Genomic DNA, 21119 nt, shown 5'->3' with positions numbered 1-21119 from the left:
AAGTCTTGAGTTAGGAATTCAGGAATGAGTACAGCATAAACATTAGCCAGAAAGCCAACCCTTTTATGTCCGGACTTCAGAAAACATACACAAATTTACTTTTATGTCATCTATATTTAGTTTGATCCCCAAAGCAATTATAAACCATGAAATGATTGGATTCTAAAAACAATTATTACTAAGGTAGAACAGTTGTTACTTCATTAAAATGTGAAAAGAGCTACTTTGGGGTGTTGGGATCAGTGCCAATGTTCTGTAGAATGAACTACAAGGTTAATTTTTAAATAGACTTGATGGGTGTCATCAAATCGATGACCTCTGGACCTCTGGAGCGGACCACTTTCAATGGTGTGCTGGAGATACCCCCACCTGAAAAAGTGCCAGCAACCCCATTCCCACCCCTCCCACCCCTCTATTCTGCTCTCCTTTGCATTACTTGAAGCGGAGGAGTAGGGGAGAGGAGTATGTCAGAGAGAATGGAATATGCCAGGGGTGGCAAGGGACCCTCTTTTTCGTGGCTTACCATGGTCAGGAGCATCTTCCTCCCTTCTACCTTCTCTTGTAGTAAACTGAACGCTCAGGCCTTATTCTTTCCTTTCTCCAAGCTGTTTCTAGAAGTGTGGAGGAAGACAAAGAGAAGGGTGGCAGCTGGGAGCATAGGCCAGTTACCAATCCCTATTCTATTGTGAACAAAACAGCACAAATCTGAACTGATTTCACAGACTGATCATCTGGAAATAATCTACAGTCCAGCACACATAATTTACACAAACAAAGCACACTGACCTCAATAAGACTTCCATGTATTTAATACAATCTATTTTCTTTGTTAACTATTGGAAGGATGTACAGTAATACCCAATATTACACGATCCAAAATTGGAAATTTTACAAACCCACATATACACACAACACTACATATAAATATATTTTAGGGCATGTGCATTTATCCATAATTCCATACACTCTAAGCCTCAGGGGGTTATTTCTAATGAGAGATGACTGGCTGGAAGGATGTTTTTGACATAAACATATATTTATGGTAGAATGGGCATTCAAATCTGCAATAGTCACTGTGAGATTGCCATAGGCTCAATTCATATTTTGCTATGGTTCAGTCCCATGTTGCCTTGGGCCTAATCTGCACAGGTGGTTTAGTGCAGAGTGAAAGCACATCAGGGTAATTCATGATACATGATGCTGTCGCCACATCGCAGCAACCCCACATCTTTTCCCTGAAAGCGCTACATTTTCGAAAAGTAATTTTATTGCATCTTTTTCCCTTAATGCAGCTCTCATTGGTTCATGTGCAGTGTGCCCCATTCCCCAAAACAAATCCTGCATACTGGGGATGCTTAGGGGGGTGTCTGTGACCTGGACAAGAAGTGGGGGTGCCCCTCCCATCCACCCCATTCCTTTTCTTCCACCATCTTTTTGGACACAGGTTTAGGCTTCTTTTCCCAATTAGCACTCTTTCACCCTTGCCTACTCCTATTTTGCAGTAATGGGATCTTGCGAAACCATGGTTTAATCCTTTTCCTTTTGCAGTTCCATCCTTTTTGAAAAAGGGGGCTTTCCTGAGCAGAGATGTATTATTATTATTATTATTATTATTATTATTATTATTATTATTTGCATTTATATACCTCCCCATAGCCAAAACTCTCTCTTTTACGCCTTATATAATATAGTGTATTTTTAATAGCTTTTCACCCACCCAGAGAACTTCAGCTATGGGGTGGTATAGAAATGTAATAAACAACATTGTGAATCGCTGAGAGATTTTATTACAGTTAACAGTATATTGGTGTCACAAATAAATTAATATTAATTCAATGATGTATTATTCATAGAATCATAGAACAGCAGAGTTGGAAGGGGCCTACAAGGCCATCTAGTCCAACCCCCTGCTCAATGCAGGATTCCACCCTAAAGCATCCCTAACAGATGGTTGTCCAGCTGCCTCTTGAATGCATTATTATTATTATTAATAAATAATTAATAAATAATTAATATTAATTAAAATAAATAAATAAATAAATTTGCAATTAATTAATTATTAATTAATACATTAAATTAATAAATTAATTAATAATTAATAAAAATAATAATAATGAATTATTATTAATAATAATGAATTATTATTATTATTTTCATCGAAATATCATGACAATATGTTGAGATGACTGGCTGAAGCCTCGCCGCTGAAAGATCGAGGCTCGGGTAGAGGAAGAGAAAAGGGCTTCCCTGAAGCTCTTCTCCTCAGGGATTCTACCAAGCGCTCCCTCGAGCGCGGTCCCCGCCGCCGCCTACTCGCCTCCATTTTCTCCTCTCCTCCCTCCCGCCCTGCACGAAGCGCCTCCCCTTCTTCGCCGCCGTCGCCCTTGGTTTCCGTTGCGAAGGAAGCGGCGTCTCCGGTTGCTAAGATGGCGTCTCGGCAGCGGCGCCCCGGAGCCAGGCGAGGGGCTTGCGCTGCGGGCGCTTCTGAGTCGGCGGGGAGGGCTCCCTGGAGCCCCCCCGCGGGGCGCTGAGCGGGATCCGGCGGGCGGGCGAGCGAGCGAAAGAGGTCGAAGGCGCGAAAACAGACACCGATTCCCCGCGGGCGGGCGGGCGGTGGGGACTGAGCGGGCCTGTGTGGGGATGATGGCGAGGATGGCGGCGGCGGAGGGCTGAGGGAGTGGATGGAGCTTGGCGGCGGCGGCGGCAGCGGCAGCAGCAGCAGCAGCAGTATCTTCGGCGGTGGCGGCAACAACAACTACTGCTCCAGCTACGGGCGAGGGGCAGCCCAAGCCGAAGCCCCCGCGGGCGGGGAGGGGGAAGAAGGCAGCGCCGGCCCCGCCACCGCGACCCCATGCTGGAGGAAGGGCCTCTCGGAAAGCGCCCCGGCGCGGGGCCTCGGCCGCCGGCCCTTGAACGCCTTCGTCCCCTGCACGTATCCTCACAGCAGCCGGGCCTCTCGGGAAGCGCGGGGCGGGTGGGTTCCTTGTGACAGGGATGGGGAAAGGGCAGCAACGCCAGTGTGGGTGAGACCGGTTCATTTATTAAAGGCGTTATTGTGAATGGTAGTAAACCCGCCTTCCTGGCGAGAAGCGCGTTTAAGGGATTCACACGTGTGTGTGTTTAAGGCGCACGCTTCGAGCTGGTCAGATTTAACCAGTGGAGGCTGGGGGCTCCGATTTCGGTGGGGCTGTGAATCCATTTTGTGTTTCAGCCAGAACTCTTAAGGGAGCTATTCAAGGTGCTGAACCCTATTCCCAGCACCTTTAGAGTTCTGACTGGTTCTGACTGAAACCCAGAATGGATTCACAGCCCCACCGAAATCAGAGCTACCTGCCTCCACTGGCTTTTACCCACAGTGGCAGAACCCTCCCATATTATTATTATTATTATTATTATTATTATTATTATTATTATTATTATTAATTTATTTATATAGCACCATCAATGTACATGGTGCTGAACAGAGTAAAACAGTAAATAGCAAGACTCTGCCGCATAATAATAATAATAATAATAATAATAATAATATAAATTATTTATTTCTTACCCGCCTCTCCCTTTGGATCGAGGCGGGGAACAACATTAAAACAGGAATCAACACATCTTAAAAATTCTTGATTTTACATGGATCTGGATACGCCTGCCAGAAAAGGCTAGTCTTTAAAGCTGCCTTAAAATCACACAGAGAGTTAATTTTACGAATCTCCTCCGGCAGGCCATTCCAAAGTCTGGGGGCAACAGAAGAAAAGGTCCTCAGGGAAACTGATGTCAGCCTAGTTTTAGCTGACTGAAGTAAGTTCACCCCAGAGGACCTGAGTGTGCGGGGCAGACTGTATGGGAGAAGGCGATCCTGCAGGTAACCTGGACCCAAACCATTTAGGGCTTTAAAGGTAATGACCAACACTTTATACTTTGCCTGGAAACTAATTGGCAGCCAGTGGAGTGATTTTAATGTTGGGGTAATATGCTCACCCCTAGATGTACTGGTGACTAACCTGGCTGCCATATTTTGAACTAGCTGAAGTTTCCGAACTAGGTATAATATATTAAACTGGCAACAGCTGGGAAAGGACAATAGAAGAACTTAAATTTTTTCATGTGTGGTTAAATCACCTTGAAGCACCTGAATCAAACTGTTAGGAGGCATAGACTGCAGTCTGAAGCACACTTACCTGGAAATATGTCATACTGGAAATTAGTAGGATTTATCTCTCTGGCAACATTATTTGATGCTGATCTGAGAGAGAGATGTGGTGTCAGACTAGGATTTGGAGAGACATATTTGGAGTTCAGATCCCCATTCAGCTATGGAGCTCACTGCATGGCCTTTGGCCATTCCCACATGTAAGGTTAAAATGGGAGAAGAACCATATATGCTGTCTTGAACTTCCTGGAACAAAGGTGGGATAACATTTATTAATTATTATTATTATTATTTATTTATATAGCACCATCAATGTACATGGTGCTGTACAGAGTAAAACAGTAAATAGCAAGACTCTGCCGCATAGGCTTACAATCTAATAAAATCATAGTAAAACAATAAGGAGGGGAAGAGAATGCAAACAGGCACAGGGTAGGGTAAGCAGGCACAGGGTAGGGTAAAACTAACAGTATAAAGTCTGCGCAACATCAAGTTTTAAAAGCTTTAGGAAAAAGAAAAGTTTTTAGTTGAGCTTTAAAAGCTGCGATTGAACTTGTAGTTCTCAAATGTTCTGGAAGAGCGTTCCAGGCGTAAGGGGCAGCAGAAGAACATATATAACATAGTGTGTGTCTGTCCATTGCTTAAATCTAAAGTGTAGAAGATAAGTCCCCACCACCACCAAGTGTAGTCTTAAACATGTGGATGTGTGAATGTGACAAACAGGTAAACCAGTGCATGTGTATAAAAGAGGTTCACTTGTTGGATGTTTTACACATTGTGAAACAAAAGACATGGGCTGATTGTCTTGTATATATATACAATATTCCTTGAAGTGTGTACCTATGATCCATGAATTTGTAGAGCTCATATAAAAGCAAAGATCCATGAGAAAACATCCAAAATCCACAGCTGGGTAATACCTTCATTAGGACCAACCAAATAAGGATAAATTTCTTGGCATTTTATTTGGTCCTGGTTGGGTATTGCCCAACTGTGGGTTTTGGATGAGTTTATGTGTTTCTTTCATTCACACTTTACATTTATAGTATACACTTAAAATACCTTAGGTGTACACTTTTAAAAAATGGCACTTGTAAACTGACCCAGGGAGACAGGATTACCTTGAACTCCCAGTCAAGTATGCATTTGATTGCAAATCCTGGATTTGTTGCTGTGTAATTTGTGAAACAGCACTGTGGGGTAGACCAGCAGTAGTCTTTAACTTTTATGGCCATGGGATCCACCATTATCCTTAATCCTCAATAGAGGACTTCTGATTTTTGGAAGGTCATTTTTCGTCATTTTTAACTGGTCAGATTTAACCCATGGTTGCCAAACCCTGTGAAAATATATTAAACTTCCAAAGCCTGGGAGAAGACAAGAGAACAACTTAAAATCTTTTCCTGTGTGGTCAAACCATCTTGAAGCACCTGAATCAAACTGTTAGGAGGCACAGACTGCAATCCTAACCACACTTACCTGGAAGTATGTCATATTGTGGCAATATCATTTGGCTCACAAAATGATATACTGGATGGACTGTTGGTTTGGTCCAGGGTTACTGTTTTCATGGCCAGGGTATTTTTTTTAACTTCAGTGCAATCTTATATATGTCTACTCCCAAAAAAATTCCGTTGAGTTCAGTGGTATTATTCCCAGATAAGATTTCAGCCATATACTCTTTCTGTGTGTCTGCTTTAAAACAAACCTATATTTGCACCTACAAAAAGCTGCAGTTGAAGTCGGTGGACTGAGGCAATAGAGTAGAGCTAGACAGCTCTACCCCCTTGCCTTGTATAGCGGGTCACTTTAGTGGTATGGAATTACATGGAATTCCCACTAATTTCAGTGGGAATTAATTCCAAGTAAGTGTGCTTAGGGGCACATAAAATGCATGTTGTAATAATAAATGTATCATAAATGGAACTTTAATGCCTTTGGTCGCAACACTAATGGGTTGCTGCCCACTAAATGAATGCCTTTCCATCCTCCTTTTTAGATTTATTTTTCTAGATGGGCTTCTGAGGGTTGGAGAGGTCTTTCTACAGACCCCTGCTTCTCTTCTGTCCTCCCTGCTGACTGGAACATTTTGACCTCTACAAGGTCATCTGACCTTGGAAAGCAGGTGCCACAGGTTTTTCTGCGGTTGCTGTGAGCGGGAGGGAGCAGCAGGAGGAGTTGGATTACAAAGACCATCTCTGAAATTCATAGGAATGTCTATGGCTTCAGAAAAGGAAATCCGAAAAATCATACATCCCTCAGATGATCTTCAAGGACCATACTTTGCTTCCTATAAAAGGTTCCATGTCATTAACAGACTACAGACAGCTTGGTTTCTAATCATAACCAAGAATTTGATCTTGGTTTCTAGGATTTTTGCTACAGTTTCTATTATCTTTAATGCCATGATCAGAAATCTAAAGATACTTCTTGAGAGAGATTTGTCAAAAGAGCGCCATGAGTTGCTAAAGGATCAAAGACTATCTCGTAATCGAGCACGAAAACATTGCATAGAAACAAATAAAAGAAGAAGGTATGTAAATGTAGGGCATGCTTTATTTTAAAGTATATATTCATTCAAATGATACTTTTTGTCTTAGAGTTCATAAAAAGAAGCAGATTGGCTGTGGTCCTCTGCTACCTATGGTGAGTTTTGAGAGTGTCCTGAGGATTTTACAAATAGCAAGCCATGATTTAAACAGGGATAGTTAAATATTTCAATATCTTTATACAGGCAGATAAAAATGGGTTGGATCCAGACTGAGACATACTTAGAGTAGATCTACTCTAAATATAACAAAGTCTGGATCCAACCCAGTGTGGCTAGAATAATAGTGCTCAAGCCAGCCTAACACATTGGTGACCTTTTTAGATAAATGCTAAACTAAATCATAGCCTGAAGATAAAGTATCTTGTTATTAGCTTCTTATTACACTATCTTGTTTTGCTCCACTGCAATCAAGAAATGTATACAGTTCATCAGTCTGCACAAACTGAAATAGAATATGTTCATGTAACAATAGACCCCTTGAATTGCTGTGCTGTCCCTGATGCACTGCTGAACTGGTGCTAGTATTCCTTTTTCATCGAGTACAAAGGGCATTATGCTTACAGGTGTAAACAAGCAGAGACCTGTGAAAAATCACAGATTTGAGAGGAGGTCATGCAAGGAGTGTTTATTTATTTAACCATTTGTTGCCTGCCTCTCCTGAAAGGGGCTCAAGGCAGCTAACAACCATAAATTAAAACAATAAGCAATTTTTTAAGAATAACACCAATACACTGAAAGCTGCTATGAAACGCTAAAACAGCAGAGATAAAAATATAAAATGTACAAACAGCTATCAAAAATAATTTAATCTGATAACGTCTAGCAAGTTAAAAACATTTCAGTGGGAACAACTACCGATGGCCCAAAAAACTTTAGTAAAAAGTAAGGTTAACCATCATGCGAAACGCCGTTAAAGAGGCTTGTAGCTGAATCATATATATATATATATATATATATATATATATATATGTATGCCCTGTTCAGAAAACACTTTATACCACAGCTTTTACCATGGTGAATAAGGCAAAAAGGCATGGTTTAAAGTGTCTTCTGAAAGGGGCCATATATTCAGAAGTAACTCCTGTGTTCATTGAGGCTTATTCTTAAGTAAGTGTGCATAGGGGTGACATCTTAGAAGCTTATGTCCATGACAAATGCCACACATACCATCCACAAATTCCCGGCAAGATGAAAAATGAGTCAGACAACCTGGATGACGGTGGGATGATAATTTCCACTTTGTTAGAGAATTTGTATTTAGAATAATTAATTAAGGGCTCTCAGAAATTTAGTGATAGGAACCAAGCTTCTGGCTTCTTCACAGAATTATTGCTAATATTATCTGCCCACATTAGATACTTTTATATGTGAAAAAGAACATTTACAGCACAATCCTTTGCAGTTACCTGGGACTAATCTCTGTTAAACACAGCAGGACTTATTTCTGAGAAAGTACGCATAAGATTGTGCTTTGAGTTCCAGAGTCATCACGTATTAAAACTCCAATCCTGTTCATGTTTTAATACCCCACTGAACTTGTTAGCTACAAAATGTGGGTAAATTAACCCAGGATTTGCCATGGACACATGGAGCATGCAAGCCATTTCCCATTTGTTAAACAACCTATGAACAGGTTGATGCATGACATGTAACCCTGGAGACTCTGGGTTGTTCATTAGTTAAAACAAGCCAGAGTTAACCTACAATCAGTTGTTAAAGTTAACTCTGGGTTGTTTAACCCATAAACAGTCCAGAGTGTTTTGTTTTTTTGTTAACTTGAAAATGGAGTCATGCTTAATACTATCCCCCAGATGTTTTATTTTTATGGCTTTCTTAGGGTACATTTGGCTGTGAAACCAGCTTGATAGAGTAGATCTTTCTATAAACAGAGGGTTAAATTCATTTAAAAGATGTGAGAGCAAGAGATTCCTATTTTTTCATTTAAAAAAAGAAGTATATTGATAATTATCACACATTTATATCACAGGTTACTGTAACGTAGATTTTGCAAACTCCATTCTTGGGTAAATGAAAAGTGGAAAACTGTTAGTTAGAGAACAATCTTATGCCCCCTAGACAGTGTCTGAGAGGACATAAGATTGTTCAGTTTACTGGCTTTGAAGTTGGAGGCAGGGCTTCATTCTTGGAGACAGTAAACCACGCTCCCCTCCCTTCCCTCTCATGGCTATCACAGAAAGAACTGTGCCAGCTACCTCTTCGTGCTTGGAAACCTGAGGGTGGAGGTGGGGGAAAGGGGGCGGTCCCTGGGGCTAGGAGGGGAGGAGACTGGGGCAACCGCCTTACTCAGATTCCAGTGCTCACGCCAGCCTCCTTCCCTCTTGCTCTGAAGCACTGCAGCTAGACAGGTGAAATCGCCCATCTAGCAAAAATGCAGGGTAGCTGGAGTATGTAGGTGAGGATTCCCTCCGTGACTGATTTAGGATACTCAGCAGCCTCTAACTTTGGAAGCTGCCGACTATCTCCATAAGATTGCACCCTGAATGTATTATCATCTCTATTTTCCTACCTTACTTACTGCAAACACCTGAGAATTAGGATTTAAAATATTCCCAGAATATAGCTTCTTTCAGTTTAAACCTCTATAAAATGTATTCATGTGTAGTCAAATATACAAATTGGAACTGGATCCCTCCCCCTGCCACTGGCTATTTACATTGAGGAGGCTGTGTTCTCTTGCTGTGCCTATTAACCTACCCTATTTCTTCAATTCTAAGACACACTTTTTTCCCCATATAAACATCTCTAAAATGGGGTGCATCTTAGAATCGCGTGTGTGTCTTAGGGTTTTTTTTTCTGTTGGTGGTACTGAAATTAGTGTGCGTCCCACAATCGATGGCATCTTACAATCGAAGAAATATGGTATAACAAACACAGCTTTGAACTACTACTTAATGCTAGCTTGTTCCTTTCAATTTTGAAATTACTTTCAGTGTTGTTGAGACTAAATATATATTAGGTAAGCTCCTCAACATAAGTGGATCTGTGGGCATGATCCACAACTCTGGGCTACACTTATGTAACTTCTTTAAGGCACAGTAAGTTTATCCCCATCAAAGTCCAGGTATACTGGAAAAGCTGTGATATTTCATGGTGCAGAGCCTATGCAACAACTACTCACAGTACCTGTGACTAGTGAGAGCATTCTCAACAGGTGTGTATTAGGAACACAGTACCTCAGGCTTGTAGCTACTGGCTAGGACCTGTTGTGACTACTGCAGTCAGTCATATATTAGTCATAGCACCCTAATGGTTTTTGCATGGTATGTGGGCTACACAGCACCTAAACTGGGAGTGGGCAACTTGTGGCCCTCCAGATGTTTTGGCCTTCAACTCTCATCATCCCGCACCATTGACTATGCTGGCTAGGACTGAGGGAATTGTTGGCCAAAGCATCTGGAAGGCTACAAGTTGCCCACTTCTTACCTGGACAAAGGTATGGCTGGAGTTTGTGGGATCTGGGAGCCTATCAACACAGTTGGTTTTGTTTTTAATGCCGGTACAGTAACATTGGCATCTAATTTTTAAGTTTTGAATATAGTGGACTCACAGCTTTGTCACTTGTGCAACATTATTGATTTTGAAACGTGTTCTCAAATAAGCCTAACATCTTAATATGTAGTACTACTGAGCTACTTATAATGTCATGGAAGTTCTTTTTATTAAAAGCTGCAGTTGTTTTTAAACAGAGCACTTGAAGACAAATGGAAAGAGGATGAAGAAAAGGAACAAAAATTTAGAGAACAAATTTTGCTGCAACGGAAACTGAAACATCAAGAAGCTACTGAAAGGTTCCAGCGTAGTCATCTTTCATCTTCACAAAGCAAGAGAGGAGGAGGTTTGCAAATCACACTGACAATTTAAAGATTAGCATTGTCCAGGGTGAAAATACTGATTGCACTTTAGTTTGGGGATTAGGCAAGATCTCATCCCCAATACTTGCACAAAGAGCAATAGGAAGGCAGTGCAGTGGAAAGGATTTACACCTTGTGCTAATGTAACCACAGCCACAGCTGCCTATGTTAGACAGAACTGGCTTTTCTAAGGGTGTGCCTGCACCGTAATTTCTTTTCTCAAGTTCCATGACTGTTTCTGTTTCATTCCCAAGTATTCATCTTTGCACTTTCCCTACATGTCTGTGATTCTCACTTTGGAAATCTGGATGCCTCTTGGTGGGTTGCAGTGGGAGGTTAAAACGTTGCTGAGTCTTCACTGTGAGTAGTTTCAAGACTGCAGGCAGTTGAAGCTTGTTAATTTTAAATATGTATCATTGAAGTTGGCTTTGTATGTGAGCAAAGTTAATACTTTGGTCTAAGTTACCTGACAGCTCTATGAAATACAATAAAATTATATATTTCAGTGTTTTTCTTATTTAAGTACAGGAAACTTCCTTTAAAGTTGCTGTTTTTGAGTCATTTCACAATGGAACCATTGTGCATTCTATAGCATTTTCTCTCCCCTTGTTTCTGCTTCAGTCTCTATAATTGGAATGAGTGCACACTGTCAGGAACATATAACAGTGTTAGCACAGTCTGAGGTTTCAGTTAGTTTTCCAGAGTTTCAATTGTGAGATGTGGTATTTCAATTAAACATTCTTCTCCAGTCTCTCTCAGTCATAAAGTGCATCAGCTCCAAATGTGAGGTAATATTTTCTATCCACTGATGAAATGAATAAAGTGAAAAAAGGATTGGCAATGATATATTTTGATCTTGCCACACATTTGTGAGGAGAAGCGAGGGATGGAATCCCAATTTCTTGGTTACTTATTATACTTATCTATACTTGGTAAAATAATAATTATTATATTTATATACAGTAACCTAAACAAACCACATACTGGTAAAAGCCTGGTGGGGCCTTGGATGAACTTGGAAGCTTATGAACTTGAAAGCTTCTATAGTTCGGGTGTCAATCCCACAACATAACATTTAAAAATAATAATTTCTGCAGGCATTTCACATGGCCATTGCCCTTATTCCAATCGTTATTAGAGCTTTTATTTCCTGTCTCTGATTAAATGCTTAGTGGCCTAATCAGTCAAGAAGTTCTTTTTCAGGACTTTTTAAATGAACAAGCTGCACGAAAGTGCCACAACCCCGGATTGTGCCCTTCGGTCATATATTGCAGAACCCTTGCTCTTTTGGAGCAGGGGTTGTGTCTTTGGAAGACGGGCCATGGCTCAGAGGTAGAGCATCTGCCTGAGATCCTTGTGATATAGGGTAGGATACAAATGTTTCAATAAATAAATAAACGAACCAGAGGTGGCCATGCTTCTCACCTGCCCAAGGACCTCCACTTCCCTTACTCGGCTTCGTCCTTTTTCTTCTGCTGCCCCTTACGCCTGGAACGCTCTTCCAGAACACTTGAGAACTACTAACTCAATCACAGCTTTTAAAACTCAGCTAAAAACTTTTCTTTTCCCTATAGCTTTTAAATATTGAGTTTGTTCTGACTCTATACTGTTAGCTTCACCCCACCCGGTGCCTGTTTACACTTCCCTGTGCCTCTTTGCATTCTCTTTCCCTCCTTATTGTTTACTACAACTTTATTAGATTGTAAGCCTATGCGGCAGGGTCTTGCTATTTACTGTGTAATCTGTACAGCACCATGTACATTGATGGTGCTATATAAATAAATAAATAAATAAATAAATAAATAATAATAATAATAATACAAGTAGGGCAGGAAAAATTCCTGCCTGAAACCCTTGGGAGCCACTGCCAGTTAGTGTCAACAATACTGGGCTAGATGGACCAATGGTCTGACTCAGTATAAGGCATCTTCCTATGTTCCTAATCCCACAGGCAGTATTCAAGATCCTCTTTCCTCTCCCCACCCCTCCAGCAACTTTTCATAGCTGGGTATCATGTGCAAATATGGTTTTACTTATATACTATATTAGATGCCTCAAAAAAAGGCCATAGCTAGACCTAACGTTTATCTCTGGATCGTCCAGGGCTCAAACCTGTTCATCTAGGTGACACACAGGGGATCCAGTGCTCAGGCAGGGGTGAACTCTGGATGATCCCAGGATAAACCTTAGGTCTAGCTGTGGCCAAAATCAAAGAATAGCCACAGAATTGCAGGAGTTGGGAGTGCATTTCAGTAAGATACAATGAGTACACAAAGCTGTGCTGTCAGGGGACAAAAGGGTGTAAATGAATCAGGAAACAAATATTAAGAATTGTAGTAGAGTGCTGATGTTGGCACAGCTTTTAGAATTAGTTGAAAATGATTCCTAAGTCTTTTTACATTAAAAACTTGACATGTAACAAATGCTTATCCCTCTTTCTAACTTGTAGCACAGAGAAAAACAGAACTTAAATTGGATGAGGCTCTTCAGAAAATTCAAGCACCGGGATTTCAGTTGTCATCATCCAAAGTCATTGTAAGGTACATATTCTATTTGTTTAATTCAAGCAAGCAGTCAGTGAAAGAATATCTGGATGTTGAATTGGGGGATTTGTTGGCAAAACATTTGACAAGAAATGCTATTTAAGGCTTCTTAAAGAAAAGCACTGTGAATAACGTCAGCTTTTGCATGCTTTTAATTTGGTCATGGTAATGGTTATAAGTAGGATTGGACATTGTTATTTACTCATTGCAGGTATTCCTTATTTGTAATTGTCTCAAATTTTACATCCCCTTCCTCTAAAATTGCTTTTGTTGATGTTTTGGTTACTGTATTTAGAATACACTCCAAGATCCCTTCTTCATATTAGTCCTTTTGGATAGTTTGATATTGTTTATTAAATTTTATTCCTTTCATAAGGTTATTTTTTTTCAGGTAGACTCATAAATTCCAAATGTTTTAAAATTCCTTTTTATGTGTCCTTTTCATTGACCTGCCTTTCATGCTTTCACCCTGGTTGTCTTTTTCTCTTTGTATGCATGCTAGCTAAATCAGACATATGTTCTGAAATGAAAGTGTATTTACACATGTAGCATTGTCCTTGTTTATTAATGTGCACAATTTCATAAAAACATGGATCAGACCAAGTTTCCATCTAGTCCAGCACTCTGTTTACATATGGCCAACCAGCTGTCGACCAGGAACCCACAAGCAGGATACGGGTGCAACAGCACCCTCCTGCCCATGTTCCCCAGCAACTGGTGAATATAGGCTTACTGCCTGTGATACTGGAGGTAGCACATAGCCATAGGAACTAGTAGCCATTGATGATAGCCTTCTCCAGGATAGCCTTTTCTTGTTGACGTTCCTTCTTTTTACTCTTCACTAACCCTCCCCCTATTTGCTCATTCATATACACAAACTCATACTCCAATTTACACACATACGGACATACAAATGCACACAACACAAACACCACATAGTACAAATACAGAGATGCCCACCTCCAATCAGCAATTAGGCTTCCTCTTCCAGCTGTGAGTCCACCCCATCCCCCAAATCGTCCCCTGTGCTGCAGTTAGTCTTGAAAAAATCCTAATTGTTGTGAGAAATGTTGGAGGTCAAAGAGCGGGATCATGGACCAGTTGGGGAGATGCCATTGGCTACATCTAGTCCATGGATCACTGGTTCCCTACCCATAATGTAGAGTGTTGAGTTCTCCCCTCTGTAATATGGAATAAAAGACAACATAAGGTTGTACATTTCTCTATCCCTCCTGCAAAGTGAAAGATGACTCACAGAACACTTTTAACACATGTTTGAGAAAAATATAGTTCTAGAATTTGTTATATGAAGTTTACATAAAATTGCTGCAGTTCTTGTAGGCAGGTGTTAATTACAAGCTTGTATAAACTGTTCATTAAGTTCATTATGTTTTCCAAAATAATGGAGTATAAGAAACATGAAAAGTAAAGCATATAGAAAAGAACATAATGTTGACTCTAGCCTACCGAAGGGAAAGTAGGCTTAGGAGCACCTACACATATATTGTGCTGCTGCTTAAGTATATAGGTTTGGGGGGGGGGGGGGTGTGGATACATACTTCAGCTACAAATATACATTTAGCGAACTATTTAAATAAGGTCTCACTAAAGTATTCAACAATGTAATCAAATACAAAAAAACCCTGATTTTATTCATAGCTTGAGACAAACTTTTCTTTAAAATGCATTTCTTATGGGTGTATAATACCATGTCACTATTAAATAGTTTTGCTGTTCCAAATGTTACATTTTAGGTACCATAATTTGTTTTAAAGGTGATTAGTGTGAAACTTCATTCATGAAACTGGTAAAAATGTAGCTGGAAGTAACTATAATGTTTTTCCCTGCAAGAACTACTGACACAGCTTTCTCAGCTACCAGAAATGGTCCTTTTCATTGGAAACTGAGCTCAGAAACAGCTGGCTTTGATAGGATAAAGCAGGAAAACTGCAGGGCACACCTGGATAGTGACCAGCTTCTCTTCCAACAAAATCTGGATGAAATGCAGCAGCAGCTGCGAGAACAGCATTTCGACAACCTTCAGGTATGACGACCTGGCAGACACTTACTTTTTCATACTTCTTAAAAGCGCAATTCAAAAGCCTGACAAGCAGGAGTGCGTAGTGTTCTAACTGCTTTAGCCCCTCTTTAGTACAGCAGCTTCAGTGCCGGCTCAAGTGTTTTGAAGACCACGACTTCCAAAGCTCCTAAAGAGATGCTATTGCTGGTGCTATATAAATAAATAAATAAATAAATAAATAAATAAATAATAATTTGTCCAAGAGCCACGTCATGCTACATATACTCTTGCTGAGAGGAGTATTACTCATTAATAAGATTGTAGTCTTTGCGTCTTTACACTAAAAAAGATAGTAAGGCGGTTGTTGCCAAATTACCTGCTATCCTTTTAACACTCTCTGCTCTTGAAAGCATTAAGGTCATTTTTGAATTTGTGCTTTTTAAAATCGTAAAGGAAGGAAGTTCTTAAAAATCCCTATTATTGGGTTTTTTGTTTTTATTTTTACAAAGGCCGTAGCTAACCTAAGGTTTATCCCAGGATCATCCCGGGTTCGTCCCTGCCTGAGCGCTAGATGCCCTGTGTGGCACTTAGATGAACAGGTTTGACCTCAGGACAATCCTGGGATAAACCTTAGGTCTAGCTACGGCCAAAGTTTCCAAAGTAGTGACTTGGCTACATGAGTGTAAGTAATTCAGCATTGGTTTAGTGCAATATTACTTTTTAAATTGCCAGTCAGGATTCAGGAAGGTTTAAACTGATTAATTCATAACTTTTCTACTCTCAGTGTTCTTATTTCACAAAAAGTAAAAAACCCTTTAAAGGCCTTAACATTATCCTGGTGAGGTAAGTATTTTTAGTGAGAAAATTATTCTGGTAGGTAGTAGCTACGGTACTATGCTTTATCAATCAAAAGGAATCAAAGTCCATTCACTGCATCTTTTTAGAGTTCACACAGGCCACAGCTAGACCTAAGGTTTATCCTGGGATCATCCAGGGTTCGCCCCGCCTGAGCACTGGATCCCCTGTGTGTCACCTAGATGAACAGGTTTGACCCCTGGATGATCCAGGGATAAACCTTAGGTCTAGCTATGGCCACAGTCTGCTGCTTGAATTACAAAGTAATACTATAAACAATTTGTTTTGTTTTTATATCATTAAACTGCCACTAGGGGCCGCTGAGGCTTTTTTAGTAAACCTGGTACAGTTTTACAAATGTTGAAGATGCTTCACTTTCTGATATATAAGGATTTGATTATAGACAGACAACTGAAAACAATACAGAGTAACTATTGACATTATTTCACCCTATGGTGTTTTTATTCTACAATTTTTCTTGCTGAAAACTCTCAGGGCCATTTTTAATTAAGTAAGTGTGAGTGGTAAGGAACTTTTTATGATCCTGTTGAGAATGCTATCTGTAATATGAACAGGCTTTCTTTTTGCTTTTTAACAGCCATAATAGTTGCACGTAACAGTTGCTGAGAAATGCAGAGCTCAAGCTGCACACCACATTTGTGTGATTATACTTTGACATCCTTTGACCTCTCCTTTTGCTATTTTACAGGCCCAGCAGGATTATAAAGATTCCTAAAATTCCTTTTCTTTAAGGTCAATAAAAGAACCAATACAGACTCTGTCACTAGGATGAATATTGTTCCCTATTTATATCCCTAAGAAATAACTATACTTTCAGTTCTAAATCTGAATAATTTAGTGGTATCTGCACCATGCATGTTCGTGATTTTGCTGTTTTGGGGGAGCTTTTCTTACTGCAATTGTAGTTCCTTTTCACTCTTCAAATAAAATTTAGTTCCCACAGAAAAAATATATTGGACTGATATCAGCTAACATATTTTGTCCTAGAGGAACAAGTTTAACTAGCTCTCATTGTTAGCTCAAGAGGGAGAGATAAGTTAAACTATTTTTATAAGGCTGAAATTAAAAGAACGAAGCACAAGCATTCCTAGTTTGTGTTTTATAGTGATTTCCAGAAATTGAACATATCAAAAACTGCCAAGTGCTGCACTTACTGGATTGTGTATTGTATGTGTAAGTAATATTCTGACTAAATTTGCATCCATCTAGAAGGTTTTTTTTAAAAAAAGATATCGTCCTCTAAATAGACTGAAACATGGCAGGCATGTATTCACCTAGAAATTTGATATATCAGCACCTACAAAACTGAAAATTTGTGTTTGGCTCTGTGCAGAAATCATACCTAAAAATGAAGTTATGTGATATCCAAGAACCTCACATATTTTTCTTGCCCTAAAATCAGTGAGCAAGTACAAGCTCCAGTTAATTGGCTTTTCATTACATTTTTAGAACGCCTCACCCTGAATGCAAGATGGCATTCCACATTTCAGACACTCGCAGAGGTGGGAAAAAAGTTGTATAAATACAGTTTTTGAAAAATGCTAATGTTTCCTATGAAATTATTCGCATTAACATTTTTTAAAAACTTTTCCAGCACATATCAGTTGATTTAGTGAAGAGCACGCCTTATTGTTCTTCTTTGTGGCCTCTGTGCATCACACATAAGAGCTCTGTGCCTGTGCAAAGCCTCAGTTCGGGAAATTCTACAGCTGAGGATCATTTTGGCGGGAACCTTCCCCCACTGTCCTACTGTGCATGTCTCTGGCAGGTTTCCACCCAGTCCCTCAATTCTCTTTCAACTGCCTTGCTGGTTGTCTTGTAGGGAACTTTGCTCATTAAGCAGTGTTTGTTAATCTTGCTAAGGTAGTTCATCACTCTTTCTCTCTATCCAGTCTTCTGTCATTTTTTCTATCTAAAACAAACAATTAGAATAGTTGGGTTTTTTAGTTTGATCTCTGATCACTGTGGGGCGGAAGTGTACGACATTAAAAGCTCCATTCCGCAAGTGTGTGTGTTGTGCAGCAGCAGACTACTCCCACTGATGGCCATTCATTCTGCCTTTTTTGTTTGGGAGAGGCTTATGTAGTGGAGACCTGTCCCCCACTGTCAGAGCTATACTCAGCAAGTGAGACATAATCAATTGGACCACTTAAAGGCAATACTTTGGGGGAAAATCCTTGGAGGCAGTAAACACATCTGTGAGACTGCTTACTCTTCCTCCTCCCTCTCTGAGTATTTCGGCCCTGACCCTGGACCAAACAGATCCATCAACTGCTGGGCATTCACCAACAATTTCTTCTACCAAGATATCTAGAAGAGTGAGGGCTCCAAAACCAAACATAGAGTCACAGAAACACAAGAAGAAGGAACTGAAAAAAACCACATGACTCTGACACTGAGAAACCCTATGAGTCCACTCCTAAATCTTCTATTTCAGTGCATCCTCCATTATTGAATTCACTGATACCGACACATTTGCTGTCTGTATTGATGTTGGGCCTGGCACATACAGCCTCAGCATCCAAGGGTAAGATTAAAGACCCCTTTGTCTCAGTGACCAGTGCATTCTTCTGATGTGGAGAGAACATCGATACCACAAGGATTCCCCTGAATCAATCTGATCGGAACACTTGTAGAGACCATATGAACATGACATTTGTGATAGGTCTAGGTCACCATTATAAGTTTAGGACAGATATTTGGACTGGCCCCTTCCACCACATGGGACCTATCATTGCAATGAATGGCAACTATATAGAGACCGAGAGGCATACTTTGATTCGGGACGGTGCCTAGGTGCTACCTCCCCTCAATCCCAGCCACCTCCATCAGTGACGGTATCTCTTCCTCCTGCGGAGACCTCTTCCTTGGATCCTTCTCCAGTGCCACCAAGATCTACATTTCTGAGACACTATTGCTTGCCTCCTGTGATACCGATGGCTTAATATCATAGAGAGAGTGTGGCTACTGTATTTCTCCTAATTGTCCATTACCACCACCTCTGACTTCGGTACACAGACATAGGAGGAGAGAGATTTCATTTCTGGGACATCACACACTCTGTAGAAGTCTGCCAATTGGATTCAACATCATATTCACCGATTCCCCCTTCTGTGTCGTCCCCAGATGATGCTGTATGTTCCTAAGAGGTGGCTTCCCCATTGAAGGACCTGGGTTATTTCACAGACCAGATTCTAAGGATGCCTCAAACTCTCAGTGTTGACACACAACAACCCAGTGAGCATCTGCAGGACCCAGTATTTGATATTGTCTATACTGAAGCCTCAGTTCCAGTGACAGTTCCTTTCCTACCAACATTGCTGCAGACAGTCAAAAAATCTTGGGAGGCCCTCTCATTGATGATGCCAACATCAAAGTGGCTAGAATCATTGTACCAACCAGTTCTCTTTGTGCATCCCTGTCCTAACTCTATTATAGAGAGTTGACTCACTCAGCCAAATTTATGTGACATTTCACAAATGGCAAATGGCCTGGTCAATTTTCTGCTTCCTTTTCCAATGCTGGGGAACTCGAGAGGGGAACTTACTTGCAGCAGCTCAGAACCAGGTAAGCAGCAAATTCTGCTCAAGAGTGGAAATAGGCAGATAATGCCTAGGGAATGCATTCCTGATACAATGGATGAGGACCCTGTTCTACCCTTTTCCTCAGTGGACAAGAGTATTAATGAAGATTAATGAAGAGTTGGCCAATGGTACCAACTCTATCTTGATTGCACCATGGTGGCTGATATAGGCCTGTTTTGCTCCAGTCCTCAATTTCATAGGGGGCAGTTCATATGCTTGCCATTGATACTGAACCTGCTGCCAGGGATCAGGGTTGTGTTCGACATCCAGACCTAACCGCACTCAGGCTGACAGCATGGAGGATTCATCAATGAGGAATCAGCTTCCTTTTGAGGTGTGCCTTGTTTTGGATGTGACTTGTAGGCTGGCAACAAGGAAATCTTGTGCCAGTAAATGGAAGGTGTTTTGCGTTTCTGCTAAGGCCAATAACTTTGATTCTATCTGTGGCTCGATGAATGGTATCCTTACTTACCTTCACACCCAGTATCAGAAAAGACTTGAGTACTCTTCAATTAGGGTCTATCTTGTGCTATCTCAGCTAACCATCTTCCAATCCAAGGGTTTTTGATATTTACATGCCAAGTTGTTTGACAGCTCTCGAGGGGGCTAAGAAATCTTGTGCCCTGGATAAGAGTTCCAGTTCCCCAATGGAGCTTGTCTGTTGTTCTTAAAGCTCTTGACTACAAAACCCTTTGAACTCCTTGCTACTGTGGACCTCCATCTACTCTCATGAAAGATTGCCTTTCTGGTTGCCATCACAATGGCACGAAGATCAGGTGAGTTGTGTGCCTTGCATATTGATCCCCCCCATTTGATGTTTCATAGGGACGTAGTAGTGATCTACCCGGACCTGAGATTCATTCCAAAGGTGGTTTCTGAATTCCACCTGAACCAGGACATTATTTTGTCAACCTTTCTCCTGTCTCTTTCCTCTGCACTAGAGGCAACTTCACATGCTTTGGATGTTCAACAGGCCCTTGCTTTTTATAAAGCTAGAACTTTTTATAAGTCACAATGACTTTTGTATGCTATAGAGGACCAAAGAAAGGGTCACAGGTATCGCCTCAGAAGCTTGCATCTTGGATTGTCCATACCATCAAACTAGCCTTCAAGATTGATGGGCTTGAACTGTCGAAGCCATACATTAAACAAGGGTTGTATCCAGTGCCATCAGATGTGGGGTCTCTCTACTGGACTTCTGCAGGGCTGCGACTTGGGCAAAGCCCTCGACATTTATCTCACGCTACAAAGCTCGATGTTCGAGCCTGAGAGGACTGCAATTTTGGACATGCAGTCCTTTCACCACTCCTTCAATGAGACATCATCCTGAACCTACCAACCTCTGGTAAGTGATAATGGCCCATATGTATGATGCACAGAGACCACGAAGAAGAAAGGTAGGTTGCTTACCTGTAAATATAGTTCTTCGAGTGGTCATCTGTGCATTCACATAGCCCACCAATCATCTCCACTTCGGTGTCAATGTCAGTGTTGATGTGGTAACAAAGTATAATGGTACTCTTGAATCT

The 21119-nt window shown here is 40.8% G+C and overlaps 1 protein-coding gene across 1 annotated transcript in view; it reads left to right on the top strand.

The window, feature by feature from the left end:
- The first annotated feature begins 6508 nt into the window (after positions 1 to 6508).
- The window catches only part of CEP126 (centrosomal protein 126), a 29241-nt gene continuing 14630 nt past the window's right edge, over positions 6509 to 21119 (top strand). Inside the window, exons 1-4 of the mRNA XM_063127840.1 lie at positions 6509 to 6677; positions 10403 to 10551; positions 13017 to 13107; positions 14992 to 15154. Coding sequence (XP_062983910.1) covers positions 6550 to 6677; positions 10403 to 10551; positions 13017 to 13107; positions 14992 to 15154 — 531 coding nt within the window. The 5' untranslated portion in view covers positions 6509 to 6549. The remainder of the gene's footprint in view (positions 6678 to 10402; positions 10552 to 13016; positions 13108 to 14991; positions 15155 to 21119) is intronic.

Source organism: Elgaria multicarinata, chromosome 5, assembly GCF_023053635.1.
Source record: "Elgaria multicarinata webbii isolate HBS135686 ecotype San Diego chromosome 5, rElgMul1.1.pri, whole genome shotgun sequence".
Taxonomy (NCBI): Eukaryota; Metazoa; Chordata; class Lepidosauria; order Squamata; family Anguidae; genus Elgaria; species Elgaria multicarinata.
This window is presented reverse-complemented; position numbering and strand designations above follow the sequence as displayed.